The sequence below is a fragment of the Nannobrachium achirus genome (assembly GCF_963921795.1).
Source record: "Nannobrachium achirus genome assembly, chromosome: 9".
NCBI lineage: Eukaryota > Metazoa > Chordata > Actinopteri > Myctophiformes > Myctophidae > Nannobrachium > Nannobrachium achirus.
The window spans coordinates 50,528,618-50,552,209 of NC_137818.1; the positions used below are offsets into that span (position 1 = coordinate 50,528,618).

A 23,592-nucleotide genomic window follows, 5' to 3' on the forward strand; every position below is an offset into this window, starting at 1 on the left:
ATGGGGACCAAAAATCAGGTCCCCATGAGGGAAACTGTTAAAAACCAACACAGGAGCTGCTCTGATGTGCCTGTGTGTGTGAATAAATACCAGTGTGTGTGTGTGTGTGTTTGTTTGTTTTTCTTTATTTTACCTTTTCTTCTCCTTCACCGAATCAACGGTTTTATCATGGTCCTGGATGGCTTGATTCTAGGCTTGATTCCAGCACACTTCAGTTCTTACATATACATTGTTACTGACAACTCACGTACAGTACCTCACATCCAACTATCTTCACCTCTCAGCTCAACGACGCCAAAAACGACGCCAGACACAGTCAGTGGAGTCGCTAGATGCGAGAGGTAATTAATCAGGTTTCCCCATTAACCATCTAATACAGGGCTACTCAACTTAGGAAGGCTCAGGGGCCACTCAGTAAAATACCAAAAGTCCAAAGGGCCGCGACCTAAAAATGACGGTCCTATTTTGGACGTTTACAATGATTTTGTAACAGGCTTCATGACAAGCTTAATAATTAAGTTAACACACAGAAAACAGCCACATTTCCATCTATATAAGCCAGGCCAAACCTCATTGAAGGTAAAAGATTACGGATGGAATGAAGAAATTATCGAATTTGATCAAATTAGGCTTTATTCACAAAATGTTAAGTGAAAATTTACAGAACTGGTTCAATCGTTTTGTAACCGCCCGTGTGTCTGCTGTCTGGGTATGCAAGGCTAGTGAACTTTGGCAATGTAAAGGTATGTTTTCTCATGCCAATAATGCTCCTTTTCATTAATAGGACGGATTTAAAATAAATAGACGTTTATACTTATTATTCAATCACTCAAACTCCTATTATTCAATCTCCTTCAATGAGCAGTTAGTTGTGTTTAAATTACAAAGCTCAAAGCATCGAACTGTTTTACAAGTACAGTACAACTGGCTGAGTTGAACTTTACTTTAGTTATTTTTCCATAAAACAACTCTTAACCAAAAATAGCCGATCTACAAGCTCACAATGCATCTTGTGGTGAGCTTGTAGATCGGCTATTTTTGGTGAATGTCCCCCAAGAATAGGGATGCTGGGGTTTGAGTGATTGAATAATAAGTATAAACGTCTATTTATTTTTAAATCCGTCCTATTAATGAAAAGGAGCGTTATTGGCATGAGAAAACTTCCCCATTTGGGGTACAAGCATAGTTCCCTGGCTGCTACGATCTGTTGGAATGTGTGCACTGTCTGTCGGTGCTGACTGGCCGAGTCGCGGAGGCAGAGACAAGCACAGACAAGGACGACGTCTTCACTCTTCACTAGCCTAAAACATGACGGTCACGAGCGTTCATATCGCACGACCGTCATGCGTCTCCACTCCAGTGAGCCCGACTGTGGTTGTCTGCTGCAAAATCTCCGCAGATTTGTCTGTCTGACCGTCTCGTTGTACAATAGGTCTAGTGTAGCCGCCAGCATCTCCGCACCACTGCTGTGTTCAGGCTGTGTTCTGTGCATTGACTGCATTCGCTTCCTGACTACGGAGTCCACCGAGGCTCAAACATCACTGCATTTTGCGTTGCACGTTAACTTTGACAGGCTTAGAAAAATCATATTTTTATTGGTATGGTCATGACGGGCCGCACAGACAGGCGGTGCGGGCCGCATGCGGCCCGCGGGCCGCGGGTTGAGTAGCGCTGATCTAATACATTGCCTTCACTACATTGACATTGATTTTGACTGCATCAACACAAATACAAATTACTGCTTACATAGATTACGTACATATTACTGCTCATTCAAGTACCTCACTTCCAACTTTCTACACTTCTCAGCTGAACGGCTGGAAAAACGACGACAGGCAGACAGACAGTGCCGCTCATTGGAAACTGAAGAAGCCAAAGGTACTGTTTTTCCGACGACTGTAATACTCACTACAATGACATATTCACATCTGTTACATCAATAAAAAAACACCAGCACACTTCAGTTCTTACATAATACATTGTTACTGACAACTTACTGGTAATTAATCAGGTTTCCCCATTAACCATTTAATACATTGCCTTCACTACATTGACATTGATTTTGACTACATCAACACAAATACACATTACTGCTTACATAGATTACGTACATATCATTACTGCTCATTCAAGTACCTCACTTCCAACTTTCTACACTTCTCAGCTCAACGGCTGGAAAAAGTATGGCTGGCAAAGACACAGAGACTCTCATTGGAAACGGTAGAGACCACAGGTAACTGTTTTCCCATTAACGATTTGATAGATCCGGTTTGGTTAATATTATTAATATAATATTAATATAGTAGTGTGTACCAATTTGTGTATAACGGTCAAATATCATAATTCTTTAATTGTTCTCTTTGCCACTTTGTGTTCCAAAACAAACCCTGTTATTCTAACATTGTCATTCCAACAGCCTTGACACTGTACAAGGGCATGATATTTAACTGGTAACGGCTAAAAACAATCTTTAGCCTTATGGAGTGACGGCAGGAAGCTGTCAACAACAATATTAGACCATGTCAACAACTCTGTTGTGTTCTGTCCACTGATAAAGGTCATCACAGCCCTTTTAGGTGATCACTGGTCACGATATTACATCATCACGACAGGACCCATCCTACTGTCTTACAGTAACTATACCAGTAAGACTCCCTAATCGGGAGATAAGCGACCGTTGGTCGCTTATCTCCACAAATAGGCCAAAAAATTTGTTTTACCAATTATCAAGACATACGGGCAGTTGACAGTTTGCCATGGTTACTCATTGAAGTTGAATCTCCATATATGGAGATAACCTACGCATCACAGTCACACTAAGTCTGACCTCACCAGCCCATATTTGGGCATGAGCAACTATGTCTCCATATATGGAGATATGATGACATCACACAGTCCTCAGCCGATGATGTGGCGTGATGTCATACAATACACAAACGAGCCCTACAGTATAAAGGGGCAATTCTTGCCAGGAAAGAAGCATTTCTTCGACTCAGACCTTATCGCCAGGGTTGGCTTATAGCAGCTGTCGGTAGGACCATATATGGATTCTGTTAGTGTGGATCTCCTAACAGGGCATCATCTGGGATACAATCCCTTTTATGCCCATATATGGAGATCCCTAACAGAATCCCTTTCATGCCCATATATGGAGATCCCTAACAGAATCCCTTTTATGCCCATATATGGAGATCCCTAACAGAATCCCTTTTATGCCCATATATGGAGATCCCTAACAGAATCCCTTTTATGCCCATATATGGAGATCCCTAACAGAATCCCTTTTATGCCCATATATGGAGATCCCTAACAGAATCCCTTTTATGCCCATATATGGAGATCCCTAACAGAATCCCTTGTATGCCCATATATGGAGATCCCTAACAGAATCCCTTTTATGCCCATATATGGAGATCCCTAACAGAATCCCTTTTATGCCCATATATTATGGAGAAATCCCTGCTCTGAGTATCTGACATCAGTGTGATGTACTTTACTTTACTTTATTTGTTTATTTAGACGGGACAATGCATATTAATGAACACTACATGAAAGCAATGTAAATAAGCCGGAATTAGCAAGAATGCTAAATTTCATCCGTAGTCCCCACATGAAGACAAAACAATACATACCAACAAACAGTAACCCTACATTAGGAGAGGGCGCCTAAGAACATACATACAAATACTATTTTCCTCAACCAAGAGAAAACGACAAAACGACACATATTACTAACAGTACCCTACATTAGAAAAGAAAAGTTAAAAATATACGTACATGACATGTCACCTGTTTATGCCCATATATGGAGATCCCTGCTCTGCGTATCTGGTTGCTATGGTAAACAGTTGGTTGCTAGGGTAAAAAAAACATGGTTGCTATGGTAAACAGTTGGTTGCTAGGGTAAACAGTTGGTTGCTAGGGTAAAACCATGGTTGCTAAGGTGGTTGCTAACGTACACTAACAAACCAGCAACAACAGACTGTTGCCAAAGCAACGTACACAAAGGTTTGTGTACACATGTGGTGTGATGTCATACTGATGCGGAGATATGAGCAGGGCAAAGGTGTGACGTGTGACGTGTGACCGACCGACCGACCGACGGACGGACGGCCGGTGGAGGTTTTCATTGCGACCGTCAGGGAGCAGTTTACTACCAGTAAGACTCCCTAATCGGGAGATAAGCAACCGTTGGTCGCTTATCTCCACAAATAGGCCAAAAGTTTGTTTTACCAACCAGTAAGACTCCCTAATCGGGAGATAAGCGACCGTTGGTCGCTTATCTCCACAAATATCACAACCTCCACCTCTCACGTCATACGGGTAGCCATAGTTACACCTGGAATGTTGAATCTCCATATATGGAGATAACCTACGCATCACACAAAGTCTGACCTCACCAGCCCATACTTGGGCATGGACGACTTATATCTCCATATACGGAGATGGCCATATATGGAGATACGATGACATCACAGAGTCCACAGCTGATGATGTGGCATGATGTCATACAATACACAAACAAGCCCTATATAAAGGGGCAATTCTCACCAGGGAAGAGAGCATTGCCTGGAATGTTGAATCTCCATATATGGAGATAACCTACGCATCACACAAAGTCTGACCTCACCAGCCCATACTTGGGCATGGACGACTTATATCTCCATATACGGAGATGGCCATATATGGAGATACGATGACATCACAGAGTCCACAGCTGATGATGTGGCGTGATGTCATACAATAAACAAACAAGCCCTATATACTGATGCGATACGATGACATCACAGAGTCCACAGCTGATGATGTGGCGTGATGTCATACAATAAACAAACAAGCCCTATATACTGATGCGGAGATATGAGCAGGGCAAAGGTGTGACGTGTGACGTGTGACCGACCGACCGACCGACCGACGGACGGACGGACGGCCGGTGGAGGTTTTCATAGTAAACTGCTCCCTGACGGTCGCAATTATTACACTCTATGTGAACATTTACATCAACAAATCCCAAGTACTATGCAGAACGACCCATTTCAAGTTTTTAATGTACAACAATATTTAGAAAATAGGTCTACAAGCTCACAATGCTACGCATTGTCCTCGTCCCTTATATTCCCATAGGTTATATGGAGATCTCAGTGTTCGTCAGTCCTTGTTCATTTATGCCCATATATGGACATCTCTATATCTACTGTAACAGTCCTTGTCCCTTTATGCCCGGAGATCTCTTAACTGTAAGTCCTTGTCCCTTTTATGCCCATATATGGATATTCCTGATGTCATCAGTATATGAACATATATGGGCTTTCTGATATGCCCATATATGGAGATCTCTTAACTGTAAGCCCTTGTCCCTTTTATGCCCATATATGGATATCCCTGATGTCATCCGTATATGCCCATATATGGGCTTTCTAATATGCCCATATATGGAGATCTCTGTATCTCCATATATGGGTATAAAAGGATACTTCAGGTCTGACATCAGGTTTGTTTATATTGGGTTGCTAGGTTTGACATCACAAACTCCATGGGCCATCTGACCTAGAAATCTATATTTGGGCATAGATGACTCATCGTGACCTCATCATGATTTCAATCGCTATAAAAGGACTCTCAGTGACATACACTCTCCACAGATAAAGCAGTCAACCAGCCTACCAGTCAACCCATTCTTTGATTACTTTGTACAACTAGATTAACTTTTCAATGGCATCCCCACTGGAATTGACCGAAATGTACGACAGACAATGCCGGTCTTATACCAGGAAAGAAGCATTTCTTCGACTCAGACCTTATCGCCAGGGTTGGCTTATAGCAGCTGTCGGTAGATAATGCCGGTCTTATATAAGGGTCATTTGTGTACGGTGTGATTTGCCATGGTTACTCATTGAAGTTGAATCTCCATATATGGAGATAACCTACGCATCACACTAAGTCTGACCTCACCAGCCCATATTTGGGCATGAGCAACTTATGTCTCCATATATGGAGATATGATGACATCACACAGTCCTCAGCCGATGATGTGGCGTGATGTCATACAATACACAAACGAGCCCAGATATGAGCAGGGCAAAGGTGTGACGTGTGACGTGTGACCGACCGACCGACTGACCGACGGACGGACGGACGGCCGGTGGAGGTTTTGATACTAAACTGCGACCTTACGGTCGCAATGAAAACCTCCACCGGCCGTCGGTCCGTCCGTCCGTCCGTCCGTCCGTCCGTCCGTCCGTCCGTCCGTCCGTCACACGTCACACGTGACCATCAACAAACGTCACACCTTTGTTGATGTTTAAATCGAAGAGTCTTGGTCAAATACTTCTGTTGGTTTCTGCACTGATCATTTATACAATTCAGCTGTGTTTGCTTGTGTCATCATGATGAGGTCATAAATCAGCCATGCCCAAATATAGATTTTACGGGTTTACATGCTTACTCAGTTATTCGTTATGTGAAAGTCCTATGACGTCTATGATATCTGACATCATCATACATACATTCCCTTTTATGCCCATAAATGGAGATCCCCTCTGTAGAACCAGCCACTGACATCACTGTAATGTCAGGGGAACCAAATCCCTTTTATGCCCATATATGGAGATCCCTGTGATGCCAGGGGAACCAAATCCCTTTTATGCCCATATATGGAGATATGGAGATCCCCGTGTTGCCAGGGTAACCAAATCCATTTTATGCCCATATATGGAGATCCCTGTGATGCCAGGGGAACCAAATCCCTTTTACGCCCATATATGGAGATCCCTTATGTCATCAATATTAAGCCCATATCTGTGAATATCTTTGGGTACCAGATGTCTCCATATATGGTTAAATGGTCCGATATACATCACTGGCCAGAAGACCAAGAAATGGTGCAACCTCGCCCTTTGCTTTTCTCCCTTAGGCATCTTACTGGTAGGTAGTTTAATGAGGAATGCAGTATGGTGGTAGGTAGGTAGTTATGGCCTTTGATGTAAGATTTTCACTTTCTAGGATAACTATATTTGCTATTCCCAGATGATGCCCTTTTAGGGTACCCCTCATGCCCATATATGGAGATCCCCAGGCTTTACTAATTAACATAAGTTTTATGCCCATATATGGAGATCATTGTCCCAATGTCATCAGATATATGGGCATAAATGGACACAGGCAAACTAGATGGGCTGTATGGATATCCAGATGTGTGATGTAAGTGTTTTATTCCAAATGTGGCACCCCACAGACATATTTCCAGAAACAAAATCCCTTTCATGCCCATATATGGAGATTTCTGATGTCATCAATCCCAGGCCCTGTAAAAAACATGGTTGCTATGGTAAACAGTTGGTTGCTAGGGTGAACAGTTGGTTGCTAGGGTAAGAAAACATGGTTGCTATGGTAAACAATTGGTTGCTAGGGTAAACAGTTGGTTGCTAGGGTAAAAAAAACATGGTTGCTGTGGTAAAAAGTTGGTTGCTAGGGTAAACAGTTGGTTGCTAAGGTAAAAAACATGGTTGCTATGGTAAACAGTTGGTTAGTAGGGTAAACCTTCAATGATTTTGACATCTTGTTACTAATCTGTCGGTAGATAATGCCGGTCTTATATAAGGGTCATTTGTGTACGGTGTGATGTCATACTGATGTCAGCAGTGTGACAGGAGATAAGCGACCAACGGTCGCTTATCTCCCGATTAGGGAGTCTTACTGGTAGTAAACTGCTCCCTGACGGTCGCAATAAAATCATGTCAACTGTCTATTAGACCAGAAGGCACTATGGGTGAATTGCTGTACTGTACGTTGAACTCTGAACTATCCTGTTAATACAATTATTTCAAACCGACGTACACTGGTGTGGTCTCCTTTCTTGGACTCTGACTCCAACTGTGATTTTACACTGTGGGTGGAAGCTGAGTCTTCTGTGAAAGGATAACTTTCTAAAGGAATTACAAATATGGGAATTAATCCAAAAAACCATCACCATTTAATGATATTTACTAAATCAACACAATAACACGAACATACATTACTTTTTACATAGATTAATACATTGCCTTCACCTAGATACTATATATCATACTGTTCATACAAGTACCTCACATCACAATGTCTTCACTTTTCAGCTCAACGGTTGGAGAAACTAAGCAAGGCAGCAAGACACAAACGCTCATTGGAAACTGCAGACGCCAGAGGTGACTATACTTTCCCATTGACTCTGTTATACATTGCCTTCAATACACTGACATCTTCACATTTATTACCTCTATACAAATACAACAACACCACACATTACTTCTTACATAGATTACATATACATATCATTGCTGCTCACAAGGACCTCACATCCATCTCTTCATTTCTCAGTTCAACGTCTTGAAAAGGCCCGAATGGCACGTCAGAGGAAACGGTCATTAGAGACACCCTACATCTCAGGTACAATAAGTACTCGTGTTTTTTACATTACTATTATACTTACTATAACACTTGCACTGTGCACATCACATTGCTAATTTAAGACATTACTTGACAAACCCAACTGTCTTTGCTTCTCAGCTGAACACCATGACAACAGTCTCAACAGAATGAGTCACACATCATTGGAGTCACCCCAAAACACAGGTGACTACTTTCCATTCACGCTCTCAAGTGTCAAAATCACAGCACAGCCTTCCAACAAAACCTACAGAAGACTAACAAAGTCACAATTGCCATATCAATTTCCAGCTGTGCACAGCCGCAGTGACACACAGTGCCACACAGTCCACACTCAAACACACACAAGTTCACTGCAACAGCCTTCAACCTCAGGTAACTATGCACGTCATCCTATTACCCCCCACGCCATTGTATCCCCTGACACAAATTGCCATTTACTGTATCAACATCCTCCCTGGGTCAGCACAACATGATTTGGTCAGTCCTTTGTGCCAGTAGCCATCAGGGTACACACCCAAGTCTGACCCCTTTAGGTTCTATTCTGTTCTTTGGGGTTACTGACTAGACACTTGCACACAGAACCAGTATTACAGAACCAATCATGCCCTCATTAGTGTTGACCAAGAGAGAACATTCAAAGAGTATACTTATATATGTGTGTGTTTCTTTGTTTGTTTGTTTTTCTTTATTTTACCCTTTCTTCTCCTTCACCGAATCAACGGTTTTATCATGGTCCTAGATGGCTTGATTCTAGAAATTAATAATAATAAAGGCACTGTATTAATGCACCACATTTCTCTCTATTCCAGACGAATCTGTAATGTCCAGCCAGCAGGTGAAGATGAGTTCTCCTGTGACGGCTATCGATGTTTCTATTAAACAGGAACCAGCTGAAGTTGAAGTGGAAGTGGAAGACCACCAGGACCTAAGTATGTCTTTCTTTCTTTCTTTCTTTCTTTCTTAAACAATAAAGTTGTTTTTGTTACAATTAACAAAACACACACACCAATGTTCCCTCGAAATTGTCATCGGTCTGAGCAAACACTCCAACCTTCTGAGCACAACTTGAGCACTGCTGAGCAACATGACAAGTGCACGAGTGTATACTGCGTCCTTGCATCAATTCATGTCAAATTATGGCTTATTCAAATCTAATTACAGAATAAGTAATAGGGGTCCGATTACTTAAAATAAACTGTAGGCTACAATAGGACAGTTACATTTAAAAAGAGGGAGAACAAGGGTTTTATATCCATTAAGGCCCATTCCCACTGGGCCAGATAACAGATAAAAAAATCTTTCTCCAGATAAAAAGTGGACGGTAAGATACAGATAAAAAGAATATCTGTCACAGATATGTTTTTTTTTTTATCTGTGACGGATATCTTTTTTTATCTGTATCTTACCATCCACTTGAATGGAGAAAAAGATTTTTTTTATCTGGAGAAAGATTTTTTTATCTGTTATCTGGCCCAGTGGGAATGGGCCTTTAGGCCTACAGACTCCCCTTGGGATAATAAAGGTATCTATCTAAGTATATACACATGTTGACAAAATCAAAACAATATGCAATAGAGATAAGATTCTCTCTCCTTCATTGCGGGCAGTGAAGCAGCAAAGGTTCTCAAACTTTTCAAGGACCCCCAAATTGACACTTATTAGCCCGCGGACCCCCATTTCAAAAGATATTCCAAGGTCCCCCATAAGATAATATTTTTAAGGCTTTAGCAGTGATTCCCAACCATTTTAATGTCAAGGACCCCCTGTTTGACATGCATGCCGCTACAGACCCCCATTTAATGACATTTCTATCTCTGAGAGACCAATTTATATTGTAAAATCAATGTTAATTTAACTCTGAGAGTGTGGTTCCATTTGTACACTCTGAGTTACATATAAGGGTCCATTTGTTTCCTAACCTTAGCTGGGGACCCATGGAACTCCCTCAAGGACCCATGGGGGTCCGCGGACCCACTTTGAGAACCAATTATGCATGACAGGACCCTCGAGATTCGACGAGTCAACAAAAATAGAAAGTGAATGAGCGACATCCAACTCCAGAGCCTAGGAAACATTGCCGTTTTTAGATACCTGGAGGCTGGAGGAGTTGGTGTGTTATGGGAGTGACAGCATTGCAGTATCTGGTTAATTAACAGTTAGTGTCAGTTGCGTACACAGTCTGTTAATTGTCAAATTAGCTGCGGAGAAAAGGTCTATAAAGTGCCTTGGATAAAAGTGCAATATAAATGCACCATTTACCATTTTACTACCAAGTCAGCAGAATTCTCTTAAATAGCTCTACACTTTGTTTGCTGACCCACTGTCTGAGGACATAGCGTAATTATGTCCAAGAAGCAGTCGCATTGCACTGTTGTTCGCGTTCTCATCTGTGCGTAAAGGTGGTCTCCCTCACTCACACACTGTGTCATCATCGTCGTCATCTTCATCTCCAGCGGCCTCCGCTCCACTGCTTGTTGCACTTGTTGCAGAATCCACATCTTTTGCCATTTCATGCAATATAGTTGTAACTTAGGCTCTTTGTGCTGGCGAAAGTGTCATGGGTCCAGCGCAGATGCGATGAGAGGAACGCTTCGGATAAACTCATCAGAGTTGAGCTGCATAGAATGGATAAACAATTAAAACATATATTAGTACAAAATAATTTATTCTGAAAATAAAGCCCATGTTTTTTTGTAAAATAATTATAATAATAATAACGTTAATCTTAATGCTTTTTGCCAGAGATGCACTGACTTTTTTATGAACTCCGCCACTCTTCGTCCTTCATCCTCCTCAGGGATTTGGTATTTGGAGGGAACTGAACGTAATCGGTTAGGTGTTTGAGACCGAGTCATTCTGCGCCGAAGACATGTGGTTCTTTTGTGTATCATCGTCCTTGATGATTGGTTGGCGACATTTTATTTCACAAGATTTCTTGATGGCAATTTTAAGTGTTGATAATAACACTGGTAGCATCTCTTCCAACGGACCCCGTGCCTGCTGAAGAGATCAAGCACCCTGGCGAGCGCCAGTTTAGTTACAGTGCGGTCTGACAACACGGCTGTTACTGCCCACCATTGCTCTATCAGTTGCTTGCTCATAAAGACAATACTTGACAAATTACATAATTATCCAACTCAACTGTCTTTACTTCTCAGCTGAACACCATGAGAACAGTAGCCAGAGAATGAGCCACACCCCATCATTGGAGCCACCCCAGGACAAAGGCACGTACTTTTTCATAAATATTCTTATTCTAACCCAAAAATGTACTATATATATATATATATACATACATATACATACATATAAATACACAACACAATACAATGTATATGTATGTATATGTATGTATATGTTGTATATATATGTATATATATATATATATATATATATATATCATACTATAAACGAGCAAATGTCCGTCCGTCCGTCCGTCCGTCCGTCCGTACGTCCGTCCGTCCGTCCATCCGTCCGTCCGTCCGTCCCATCCAGTGATGTCATCGATGACATCATCAGTGATGACGTCACCGATGACGTCATCAGTGATGTCATCGATGATGTCATCAGTGATGTCATATAATATCCAGTGCTGTCATCAGTGATGTCATCAGTAATGCCATCGTCATATAATAGTTAGAAACCCAGTGATGTCATCAGTGATGTCAACAGTGATGTCATCAGTGATGTCATATAATAGATGGAAAACCAGTGATGCCATCAGTGATGTCATCGATGATGTCATATAATGGTTATAAACCCAATGATGTCATCAGTGATGTCATCAATGATGTCATCAATAATGGTTATAACCCAATGATGTCATCAGTGATGTCATCGATGATAGTGATGTCATATAATATCCAGTGATGTCATCAGTGATGTCATCAATGATGTCATATAATAGTTAGAAACCCAGTGATATCATTAGTGATGTCATACTATAAACGAGGAAGGTAACATGTCATTAGGTCGAACACCCTTTGGATTGACCACCAAACTCTAACCCAAACCCTAATCCTAACCTCAGTAAAACTATGCCTAACTCTAACCCTAACCCTAAACCTGACCTCAGTAACCGTGACGCGGGTGTTTATCTAACCTGCCGACGCTGTTCAACCCAACGGGAGTTCGACCTATGGGGCAGTGATGTCATCGATGATGTCATATAATGGTTATAAACCCAATGATGTCATCAGTGATGTCATTAATGATGTCATATAATAGTTGGAAACCCAGTGATGTCATCAGTGATGTCATCGATGATGTCACTAATGGTTATAACCCAATGATGTCATCAGTGTTGTCATCAATGATGTCATATATTAGTTAGAAACCCAATGATGTCATCAGTGATGTCATCAGTAATATCATATAATAGTTAGAAACCCAGTGATGTCATCAGTGATGTCATATAATAGTTAGAAAACCAGTGATGTCATCAGTGATGTCATCGATGATGTCACTAATGGTTATAACCCAATGATGTCATCAGTGTTGTCATCAATGATGTCATATATTAGTTAGAAACCCAGTGATGTCATCAGTGATGTCATCAGTAATGTCATATAATAGTTAGAAACCCAATGATGTCATCAGTGATGTCATATAATAGTTAGAAAACCAGTGATGTCATCAGTGATGTCATCGATGATGTCACTAATGGTTATAACCCAATGATGTCATCAGTGTTGTCATCAATGATGTCATATATTAGTTAGAAACCCAGTGATGTGATCAATGATGTCATCGATGATAGTGATATCATATAATATCCAGTGATGTCATCAGTGATGTCATCAATGATGTCATATAATAGTTAGAAACCCAGTGATGTCATTAGTGATGAACACCCTTTGGATCGACCACCAAACTCTTAACCCAAACCCTAAAACTATGCCTAACCCTAAACCTGACCTCAGTAACCATGACGCGGGTGATTATCTAACCTGCCGACGCTTGCGGGTGTTTATCTAACCTGCCGACTCTGTTCGACCCAACGGGAGTTCGACCTATGGGGCAGTCCCCACAAGGAAATGTCATCCAGTGATGTCATTGATGATGTCATCAGTGATGTCATCGATGATATCATCAGTGATGTCATATAATAGTTAGAAATCCAGGGATGTCATCAGTGATGTCATCAGTGATGTCAACAGTGATGTCATATAATAGATGGAAAACCAGTGATGCCATCAGTGATGTCATGAATGATGTCATATAATGGTTATAACCCAATGATGTCATCATGTCATCAATGATGTCATAATAGTTAGAAACCCAGTGATGTCATCAGTGATGTAATCAGTGATGTCATATAATAGTTAGAAAACCAGTGATTTCATCAGTGATGTCATCGATGATGTCATCAGTGATGTCATATAATAGTTAGAAAACCAGTGATTTCATCAGTAATGTCATTAGCGATGTCAGAGGAGGGAAGAGAGGAGGGAAGAGAAGAGGAGGAGGAGGAAAGGAAGAAGTAGAGGAGGGGACCCCCAGGACATCCGGTCTGTGGTGGTGTTCAGCATTAGTCCACTGGAGGATATGAATGAAATCACCTCACACATACTGGAGGTTATGCAAACACACATGGCTCTAAGCAAACTATAAAGATGGTGAAAAACTAAAGTCCAGGAGCATCTCCTGCTTCCAAGAAAGGGGAGATGATGATGTATCCGGTGATGGAAAAATAAACTTCAGGAGCATCTCCTCCTCCCAAGAAGGGGCACACCAAGGAAGAGATGGGGAAGAAGAGGGAGGTTGAAGAGAAGAAGGGGAAGAGCAGATAATTGATTAACCCTAACCCTTGATTGAACTCTTGATTGGTGAAACAATGCATGACATTTTAGCCTACCTATTTATTTTTTATTTTTTATATTAACTATTTCAAAGGGTAACGGGTAAGGAGGACGGGTAAGGACCTAGTATATATATATATGTATATGTATGTATGTATGTATATGTATATATATATATATATATATATATATATATATATATACATATATGTGTGTGTATGTGTATGTGTATGTGTGTGTGTGTGTGTGTGTGTGTGTGTGTATATATATATCAGTGGCGAATTTTCAGGACCTTCAGGGTATTCAGAGAAGACCCAGGGATCCTCAGAAGAAAGAAAATAATATTTTTATTTTTAAATAAAAAATATATTTTTATTTTTTATTATTTTTATTAAAATAATTACAATTATTTGTGTTGGTAATCTGTTAAACTGCACTGTTTCGCTCGCTATACTCGTTGTAGTTGTTTCTTCCCCAAGTTCTGTGCATAGGGAGTGCTTGTGTGCTGGGGAAAATAACAGCCAATGAGAGATTTTTTCTACTGAGTCTCTGCGCAGATTACTCTCACTCGCAGGTCTTCCAGAATTCCCTGAGCCAGTTCCCCATAATACAAGCCTTGGTGTGGATTGTCAGTTTGATCAACCAATCATATTTTGAGGGCTCTGGTCAAGGGTATACGGAACACCCACGTTCAACCACCAATCAAAATGAGTCAAGTGACTACTGGCCAATCACAACACAGCTTTTCCGGGACTTGGAGTGGAACAACAAGCATGTTTCACACTCACTATGCACTACACGTGAAACTTGTAAAGTAAACAGACGCGACATGGCTGCAGCTGGAGTGAACGCTGTGGATTTATTATTATCGTTGCCTTTTTCAAGAAGACTGTTTTATGAAAAGATGGACAGAACTTAAAAGGAATGATAGATAGCTTTATGAACCCATCTTTGAGAAATTCACCCAAAAGGACAGGAGGATGTTTTTCTTTTCTTCAAGTGAACAACTTCATTGGTGAGAGAAACTGAATTAATTTATATTGCTGGATATGCCGCTGTGCATTTAATTTCCATTGATTGATCATTGAAGAATGTATTAGAAGTTTGCAATTGGAAAAGGTACAGTTTCATGACAGTACAAATCACTGGTCAGCTAAAAGGAGATCCTAGTAAACCTTACAGCTTATTTACACAGGAACCACTTTATGTATCTCATATAACATTGAAAGACAGATTGATACACTTAGGCCTGTTTTTGTCTATTTAATGTGGGTCTTTCTTGACGTGGTCTTTCTTTACATTGATAGCTGGTGTTGTTACATGATGGTGGACAGTGCGTTTTGCTTTGTAAAGCACGCTATGTTAAATGGACGTTTCGATTGGTTGCGCTGGTTGTGTCTTGTGTGGCTCTGTCTGTCAGCAGCGCACATCTATTTAATCCTTATATTGGCATTGGTTTGGAAGTCTTGGTTTGGAGTATGTGTGTAGGTTAAGCCTACCCAGCGTGCTTGCCTTGTACACAGTCTGCTGTTCATTGTTAACCAGTTTTGTAAAACAAAAAGAAGAATGAAAAAGGCATACAATTTGCGCGCATGTGCACGTGCGGGCGGGCGGGCGGGGGGGGGGGGGGGGTGCGTCCCCGAAGGTCCGGTCCCTTGGGGCACGCATCGCCACTGATATATATATATGTATTGTGTATGTATATGTATGTGTATTAGGGGTGTGAAAGAATATTCTTTATTCGAATATTCGTTCGAATGTTAACAATAAAAGAATATTCGAAAGTAAAATCTTGAGCTTCGAATTAATTTATATTTAATTAAAAAAAATCTACCGCACTTCTCGCGAGATTCTGGGCGCATGGAACGTTAAAAGGTCCCTGGTCTCGCAAGGCAGAAGTCTCCATTAGCTGCTGCAAAAGTGGGCTGATCTACAAGTCCACAATGCGTCGCTGATCCAATACGTTGTGGGCTTGTACATTAAGGGTGCCTATTTAGCAACACCGTCATACGGCGAAGAATAAACCTCCAGCTGCTTAACTTTCCATTCACACTGTCACTGCATGGCCGTCGTCCGCTCCGCGCAGGGGAGGGGAGCTCTCTCCATTCCGACGGTGGAGAGATGCACTCGCCTTGCAGTGCTTTTAAACTTGATTCAGAATGATTAACGAGTCTATCTGAAACGGGCGACGCATTTGGTAGTGACGGGAAGCCGGACAACGAGACTTCTCCACCGAAAAACACAAAGCATGGATTTCTTCTCTCACGAGTTATTCTCCCCGCACGCAGCCACGGTAAAACTGGCAACAGTCCGCCATTCCGAAACACCGCTATTCCGAAGCAGGGTTAGGGTTAGGTTTAGGGTTAGGGTTAGGGTTAGGGTTAGGGGTAGGGTTAGGGTTAGTTAGGGTTAGGGTTAGGGTTAGGGTAAGGGTTAGGGTTAGGGTTAGGGTTAGGGGTAGGGTTAGGGTTAGAAGTCAACGTTCGGAATAGCGGTGTTTCGGAATGGCGGGGTGTAACCGGTAAAACTCCCTCCGTCACACTCTTGTAGAAGTTGTAGACTACCTAATTTGGTTCAAACCAAAACATACTCCATTGGTGTGATTATAATTGCTCGTTTCATGTCGTGGCTGTTCCAACTCCATCATCACAGGCTGCTGCTGTGAGTGTGACGCTTCGCAACGACGATGCTATGCTGGCAGCTGCGTGCACACAGACATCAAACGGGGCTTGAGCCCCTGCCCTTTTAAGAGAGAATTGTCCGCCAAAATGCCCTTTTAGAAATGTCAGCCCCTGCCTCTCTTAACATTCTTTGCACGGCACGTCCCTGACCAACGCGGACCTGGCTGCACGACCGCGACTGTCTCTACAGTTTACAGTTTAGGCATTTTAGCAGATGCTTTTAATCCAAAGCGATTTACAATAAGCAGATAACACATCACAATAATAAACACGTTAATATGTCAGTACACCAACAGCAATATAACAATGCAAATAAAATAAATAATTAAAGAAAAAGGTTTCTTAAAAAAAAAAAAAGATTAGAATAAACAGCTTCGAATTGCGAATGCTTCGAATTATTCGATATTTTCGAATATTCGAATTTATTCGAATCAACGGTGGATTTTCGGCCGAATATTCGAATGCTATTTTTGGCACATTTTCACAGCCCTAATGTGTATATATGTATATGTATGTATGTATATGTATATATACCGGTGTGTGTGTGTGTGTGTGTGTGTGTGTGTGTGTGTGTGTGTGTGTGTGTGTGTGTGTGTGTGTGTGTGTGTGTGTGTGTGTGTGTGTGTGTGTGTGTGTGTGTGTGTGTGTGTGTGTGTGTGTGTGTGTGTGTGTATGTATGTATGTATGTATGTATGTATGTGTATATGTATGTATGTATGTATGTATGTGTGTATGTGTGTGTGTGTGTGTGTGTGTGTGTGTGTGTGTGTGTGTGTGTGTGTGTGTGTGTGTGTATGTATGTATGTATGTATGTATATATATATATATATATATTTTTTTTTTATACCTGCGCCGTTAACGGCTTTAACGTGCTGCGTTAACGCGAGACTCTTGTCGGCGGTAAAAAAAAAAGAAACGTGTGTAAATCCGTTGATAGAAGTGCAGCAGCAGCTCCGACCACAAGGAAGCACAAAGTAGCCTACACTGTAAAAAAAACGTTGTGCCTTCTTGTTCTGACCACGGCAAAAACGAGACTGAGTACACTGTCAAAAAAATCTTTTAAGAATTACGGTTTTCTTTCTTATTTATTTTTTATTTTTTTGAAAATAAATAAATAGCCTACAAATAAAATAAACAAACAATGTAGCTGTTAATATTATGGGCTCATTGGGCTGTTTGCAGACAAATACATTTACTGCACCCAGCATTTAGCTTGTCAGAGTGGTCTTGTTGGAGCGCCTCAGTGCGGCTGCAGAGTTCATGTGCAACTTCTTCCAGAGAGATTGATTGATTGATTGATTGATTGATTGATTGAAGACTTTATTAGAAGTTTGCAAAGGAAAAAGTAGTTTCATGACAGTACAGTTCACTGGTACAAGATCAACTAAAAGGAGACCCTAGTAAGCTTTTCACCTTATTTACACAGGAAACCTTTATGTATCTCATATAACATTGAATGACAGACGAATAGAACTCCATCATCATTTGCAAAAGGGCCCCCGCCCCATTTCCTTGCAGGGGGGCCCGCGATTTTCAGGGACGCCACTGATCATTGGCCTCTATTTTGAATGCCTTCGGCAGACTTAAAATGAGCCATTTTAATCGCGATTAACTCCAGGATTGAGTGCGATTAATCGCGATTAAAAATGTTTTATCGTTGCCCACCTCTTATATATATAAGAATGAATGATAGCGCCTCACCCCACGGAGGGTAAGGCATAGGTTAGGCATAGTTTTACTGAGGTTAGGGTTAGGGTTACACCAATGGAGGCAACATACCTTTAGTTGCATGACATTCAGCCCTAAATACATTTCTTCAGGATTAATATACATTCCATGTCACTTCTCAGCTGAGCACAATGACGCCAGTCCACAAGGAATGGCCCAGACCCCTCCTTTGGAGCCACCTGACCCCAGAGGTAATGACTTATGTTGTCCTCATATTATCAGTAAATGCCCATATATGGGAATGCCCTCTTTTGTACCTGTATACAGTATGGAGCTGACTGATTTATTTGCGCCTGATGTCGTGACAACACACTCCATATTTGGGCGTAGCTGCATTCAGAACTCCTTATATGGTGACACATGATGTTAGAGGTCTGTCACTGGGGTGTGAAACTGTGAACTGGGGATTTTGATCAATATAAACTACTCTTCGCCCCTTTCAGCTATGGCCGTATGAACCTCATGAGCTCGGAGTTCACCCTGTAGAACCAAACTTACATGTTATTTCTAAATGTAATAAATATAATCTATCTAAATATGCATGTTGTTCCTGAATTGTTTTCCTTTTTTTGTTTGTCTCTCCCCATTCTCAATCCTGCCCAACTACCAGTGAAGAACCATCCCTACCATGACCAGCGTCATCAGATGATTCATGCTGGGGTGAAGCCCTACCATTGTGATCAGTGTGGTAAAGGATTTGTCGAGAAGTATCATCTTAGAGTCCACCAGAGAACTCATACAGGAGAGAAACCCTACCAGTGTGATCAATGTGGAAAGTATTTCACTACTGCTCATACCTTAGAGACTCACAACCAAATTCACACTGGAGAAAAACCCTACATCTGTGACCAGTGTGGGAAAAGGTTCAGAACAATGAGCCTTGTAAAATCACACCAGAAATGCATTCATGCTGTAGTGAAACCCTACCTATGTGATCAGTGTGGGAAAGGATTTGGAGTGAAGTCTACTCTCATAGTCCACCAGAGAACTCATACAGGAGAGAAACCATACCAGTGTGATCAATGTGGTAAAACGTTCTGTCAAACAGGTGATTTAAAAACACATCTAAGAATTCACACAGGAGAGAAACCTTACCGCTGTGACCAATGTGGAATGTGTTGCATGACCGCTGGGAATTTAAACATTCACAAGCTAATTCACACTGAAGAAAACGCCTACATCTGTGACCATTGTGGGAAAAGGTTCAGAACAATGAGCCTTGTAAAATCACACCAGAAATGCATTCATGCTGTAGTGAAACCCTACCTATGTGATCAGTGTGGGAAAGGATTTGGAGTGAAGTCTACTCTCATAGTCCACCAGAGAACTCATACAGGAGAGAAACCATACCAGTGTGATCAATGTGGTAAAACGTTCTGTCAAACAAGTGATTTAAAATCACATCTAAGAATTCACACAGGAGAGAAACCTTACCGCTGTGACCAATGTGGAATGTGTTGCACGACCGCTTCGAAGTTAAACTTTCACAAGCTAATTCACACTGAAGAAAACGCCTACATCTGTGACCAGTGTGGGAAAAGGTTCAGAACAATGAGCCTTGTAAAATCACACCAGAAATGCATTCATGCTGTAGTGAAACCCTACCTATGTGTGCAGTGTGGGAAAGGTTTGGAGTGAAGTCTACTCTCATAGTCCACCAGAGAACTCATACAGGAGAGAAACCATACCAGTGTGATCAATGTGGTAAAACGTTCTGTCAAACAGGTGATTTAAAAACACATCTAAGAATTCACACAGGAGAGAAACCTTACCGCTGTGACCAATGTGGAAAGTGTTTCACGAAAGCTGGGAACTTAAACTTTCACAAGCGAATTCACACTGAAGAAAACGCCTAAGTCTGTGACCAGTGTGGGAAAGGTTTCACTGTTGCTGCAAGCTTAAAATCTCACCGTCGCACTCACACTGGAGTGAAGCCATTTAATTGTTTATGTGGAAAGAATTTTGGATCTCGTTCAGAATTAAAACTTCATCAGCGTAACCATACATGAGAGAAACCTTTTGAATGCAAATGTGGAAAAACGTTTAGATGGAAACAAAATTTTAGGACTCATCAGTGCAACTAAAGAGGACGAACCTTACAATCATTAACCATATAGGAAAAGCTTTAATCAGGCATGCAAACTTGTAGCTTTTCGGCGAAAAATCGCAGTTTTGAATCCAAATTGATCCTTTGTGTGATTCGTTCAGATTCTATGTAAAAATGTTCAGGGGGGGTGGGGGGGTGTTGTGTCATCTAGGCTGCGTTGAGCAGCAGTGAGAAGAGGAGCACCTTTTTCACTTCTTGGCTCCGTCCGTTTTGTCAGTGCAGTAGTGGTGAAGGTGGATGGGGAATATGGTTGTTTTATTTTTTAACACATCAAGCACTCGCTTTCTCTTGCCTGTGACATCAACACCGATGCTTGACTCTCTGTCCAGTAGCCCTGCCGTGCAGCGCTGAGCGGAGCGCTCAGCAGCCAGTCAACACACAGCCACAGACGGAGCGGAGAGCTCAAACCATAGGGCTCAAACGGAGCACATAGTCATAGTAAATACACTTGGCTAGGTTGTCGTTGATTGTGTGGTGTAGTTGTGGATTGGACTTTTTTAATTCGCTTGCATCGCGATGCGGTTGCTATTCTGCATCGATGCGGTGACGTGACATAATCGATTATAGCCTACGTTTGTTGATTTTCCTCAACGGTGATGCGATAGCTTAGCTCTAAATCAACCGGACCTATCATGCCGTTCCATCTGCCTCTTATTAGACAGAACAGAGATTTCTCGCATTTATTGTAAGAGAGAGAGAGAAAATGAGGCAGAGTCACAGACAGTTCTCAAAGCGGAGAATACAATAATCATCTGATTTTACAACACTGTTTCCCAAGCACTGGGTTGGGACACATTTGTGGGTCGCGAAAACATTTTTATGGGTCTCTTAATGTTTGGTTTCCTACATTTCGTTTTGTATCATTTAAAAACTTTCAAAAAACATTCCCCCCTAAAAAGAAAAACATTTCATGATTTAAAATAAATAAGATTTTTTTCTAATTTCATGAATAAATAAAATAAAAATCTAAGAAATGATATTAGAAAACACAGGCCTATTTAAGAAGTACTGAAAATAGCCGATCTACAAGCTCACAGCGTGCATTGTGCCTCTGTCTATTAAAGACAAGTCCCTAAATATAGGATATTCCTCTAACTATCTGTAGGCTATATTATATTTGTAATTTTCATCATTATATCTAGAACAATCGGTGGTAAGCAACAAGTCCACTTTTGCTGCATGTATTGTATATGAGTAAGTCACTGTTTTACCCAGTTAGAATCGTGCAAATTCACCCGACCCGACCCAAAAAAGATCAAATATTTCGCACCGCGCTGTGCGTGGCGCACATTTTGTTCCTGGAAAAGTTGTCACCTTTTTCACCTTGGGCCTGTTTGCATGTCTGTTTAATGCTCACCTCAATCTATGCCAGACTGTAAGATACTTAACACAGTGTAGTGATACACACTCTCTGTTGCTACACAATATGCACATTTAATTCTATCTTTCAATGAAAATGTGTATTGGAATTCTTGAAATGCTTCTCACTAAATGTCATCATTTCATCATGAAGAAGCTTAGCCTATAGTCTATAGTGGTGCCTTATCTTCACGATCCATGGACGCATGAACTGAATGTGTCCTGGTTAAGATGCCATTAGAGAAAATTACAATCTACAATACACAGGGCAAGCTGAAAGAACACAAATATTGAATTTGACGCTTTTCTATGTTATTTCTTTCTTAGTAGATGTAGCTTGATATCTCAGTCCATGACTGTCTCTATAGTTGTGCCTTATCCTTTCATTAGGCTGCATGACAATAACGTTCACTTAATTCCATTTCATGCCTGGACTGGCATCTGCACCCTATGTGGTGCCATGTCATAGTTCTGACCTCCCATTCTTCCGACCCAACCACCTAAACCTAACCTTAACCCTAACCTCAGTAAAACTACCGCTGGTGAATGCCAACCTAATTCAATAAATTCATTTGCTCAAACATTGAAATCGTACATGAACTTGATAAATAGACATTATTAGACTCACTAATCCAGCATAGCACTCCAGACTTGCAAAACATAATTCCACTTAATGGGTTTCCTACTAGCATCACATGTATCAGTCAACATTACATTCATAATTAGTCAAAGGTGTGGACAAACATTGACCGATGTCAATGTAAACCAATGTTTTGTGAGGACATTATGTATATTCATCCTGGTTTTAATGTTTTCTTGCAAATATAAATCTCAATATAAAATCAATGTACTCTTTTCAGCCATCATAGTAGTTAGGTTTTGTTTTATATGTTGAACTAAAGTCAACATTAGAAAATATATATATTTTGTAATGATGTGATTTGTTTCCCATGTGTGTGAATAATCTTTTCAGCCATCATAGTGTTTGTATCTGTTTGATTCAAATCAACATAAAAATATGTCTTTTCTATATTACCTGAGGCTGTGTATATCTTGTGAGTTGTTCCCCCTCTTCTGGGAAATGTGCAATACAATACTATAGTTGGACTTTCCTTGGCTTTGAAACCTGATTCTATCCTGTTGCTACTGACTCAAAGATATATAATTTTGCTTTTAACTGCCAATGCCTTTCAAATGGGAATATTCAGTGACTACACTCAACCGATATTGGAAAGTGTTGAGTCTATCCCACACCCAGCCGTAATACGCAACTGGGAGGATAATGTGGTGAATTGGCCTAAAATAAATTGCAGCTAAATGTGTTCATACTTAGTGGAATTGATGGGAAATTGGAAAGGGTCAGAAGCATACCAATATTTATGCAGCAACACAGTTGGGAATGTGTACTATAACCTACAAACATGATGGCTTCGCTTTGTGTATTTTTGAGTATTAAACCAATCAGTGTCTTAATTCTTGGTACAATGTGTGG

The 23,592-nt window shown here is 41.0% G+C and overlaps 1 protein-coding gene across 1 annotated transcript in view; it reads left to right on the forward strand.

The window, feature by feature from the left end:
* The window catches only part of LOC308290946 (uncharacterized protein), a gene marked incomplete at both ends in the record, with an annotated part of 34,048 nt that extends 12,874 nt beyond the window's left edge, over positions 1-21,174 (forward strand). The window contains 11 exons of the mRNA XM_080732861.1: positions 1,810-1,878; positions 2,165-2,233; positions 8,112-8,180; positions 8,353-8,421; positions 8,542-8,607; positions 8,713-8,796; positions 9,234-9,353; positions 11,583-11,693; positions 18,757-18,825; positions 19,245-19,322; positions 21,071-21,174. Of these exons, the coding sequence (XP_080588987.1) occupies positions 1,810-1,878; positions 2,165-2,233; positions 8,112-8,180; positions 8,353-8,421; positions 8,542-8,607; positions 8,713-8,796; positions 9,234-9,353; positions 11,583-11,693; positions 18,757-18,825; positions 19,245-19,322; positions 21,071-21,174 (908 nt within the window). The remainder of the gene's footprint in view (positions 1-1,809; positions 1,879-2,164; positions 2,234-8,111; positions 8,181-8,352; positions 8,422-8,541; positions 8,608-8,712; positions 8,797-9,233; positions 9,354-11,582; positions 11,694-18,756; positions 18,826-19,244; positions 19,323-21,070) is intronic.
* Between the last annotated feature and the right edge of the window lie 2,418 nt (positions 21,175-23,592).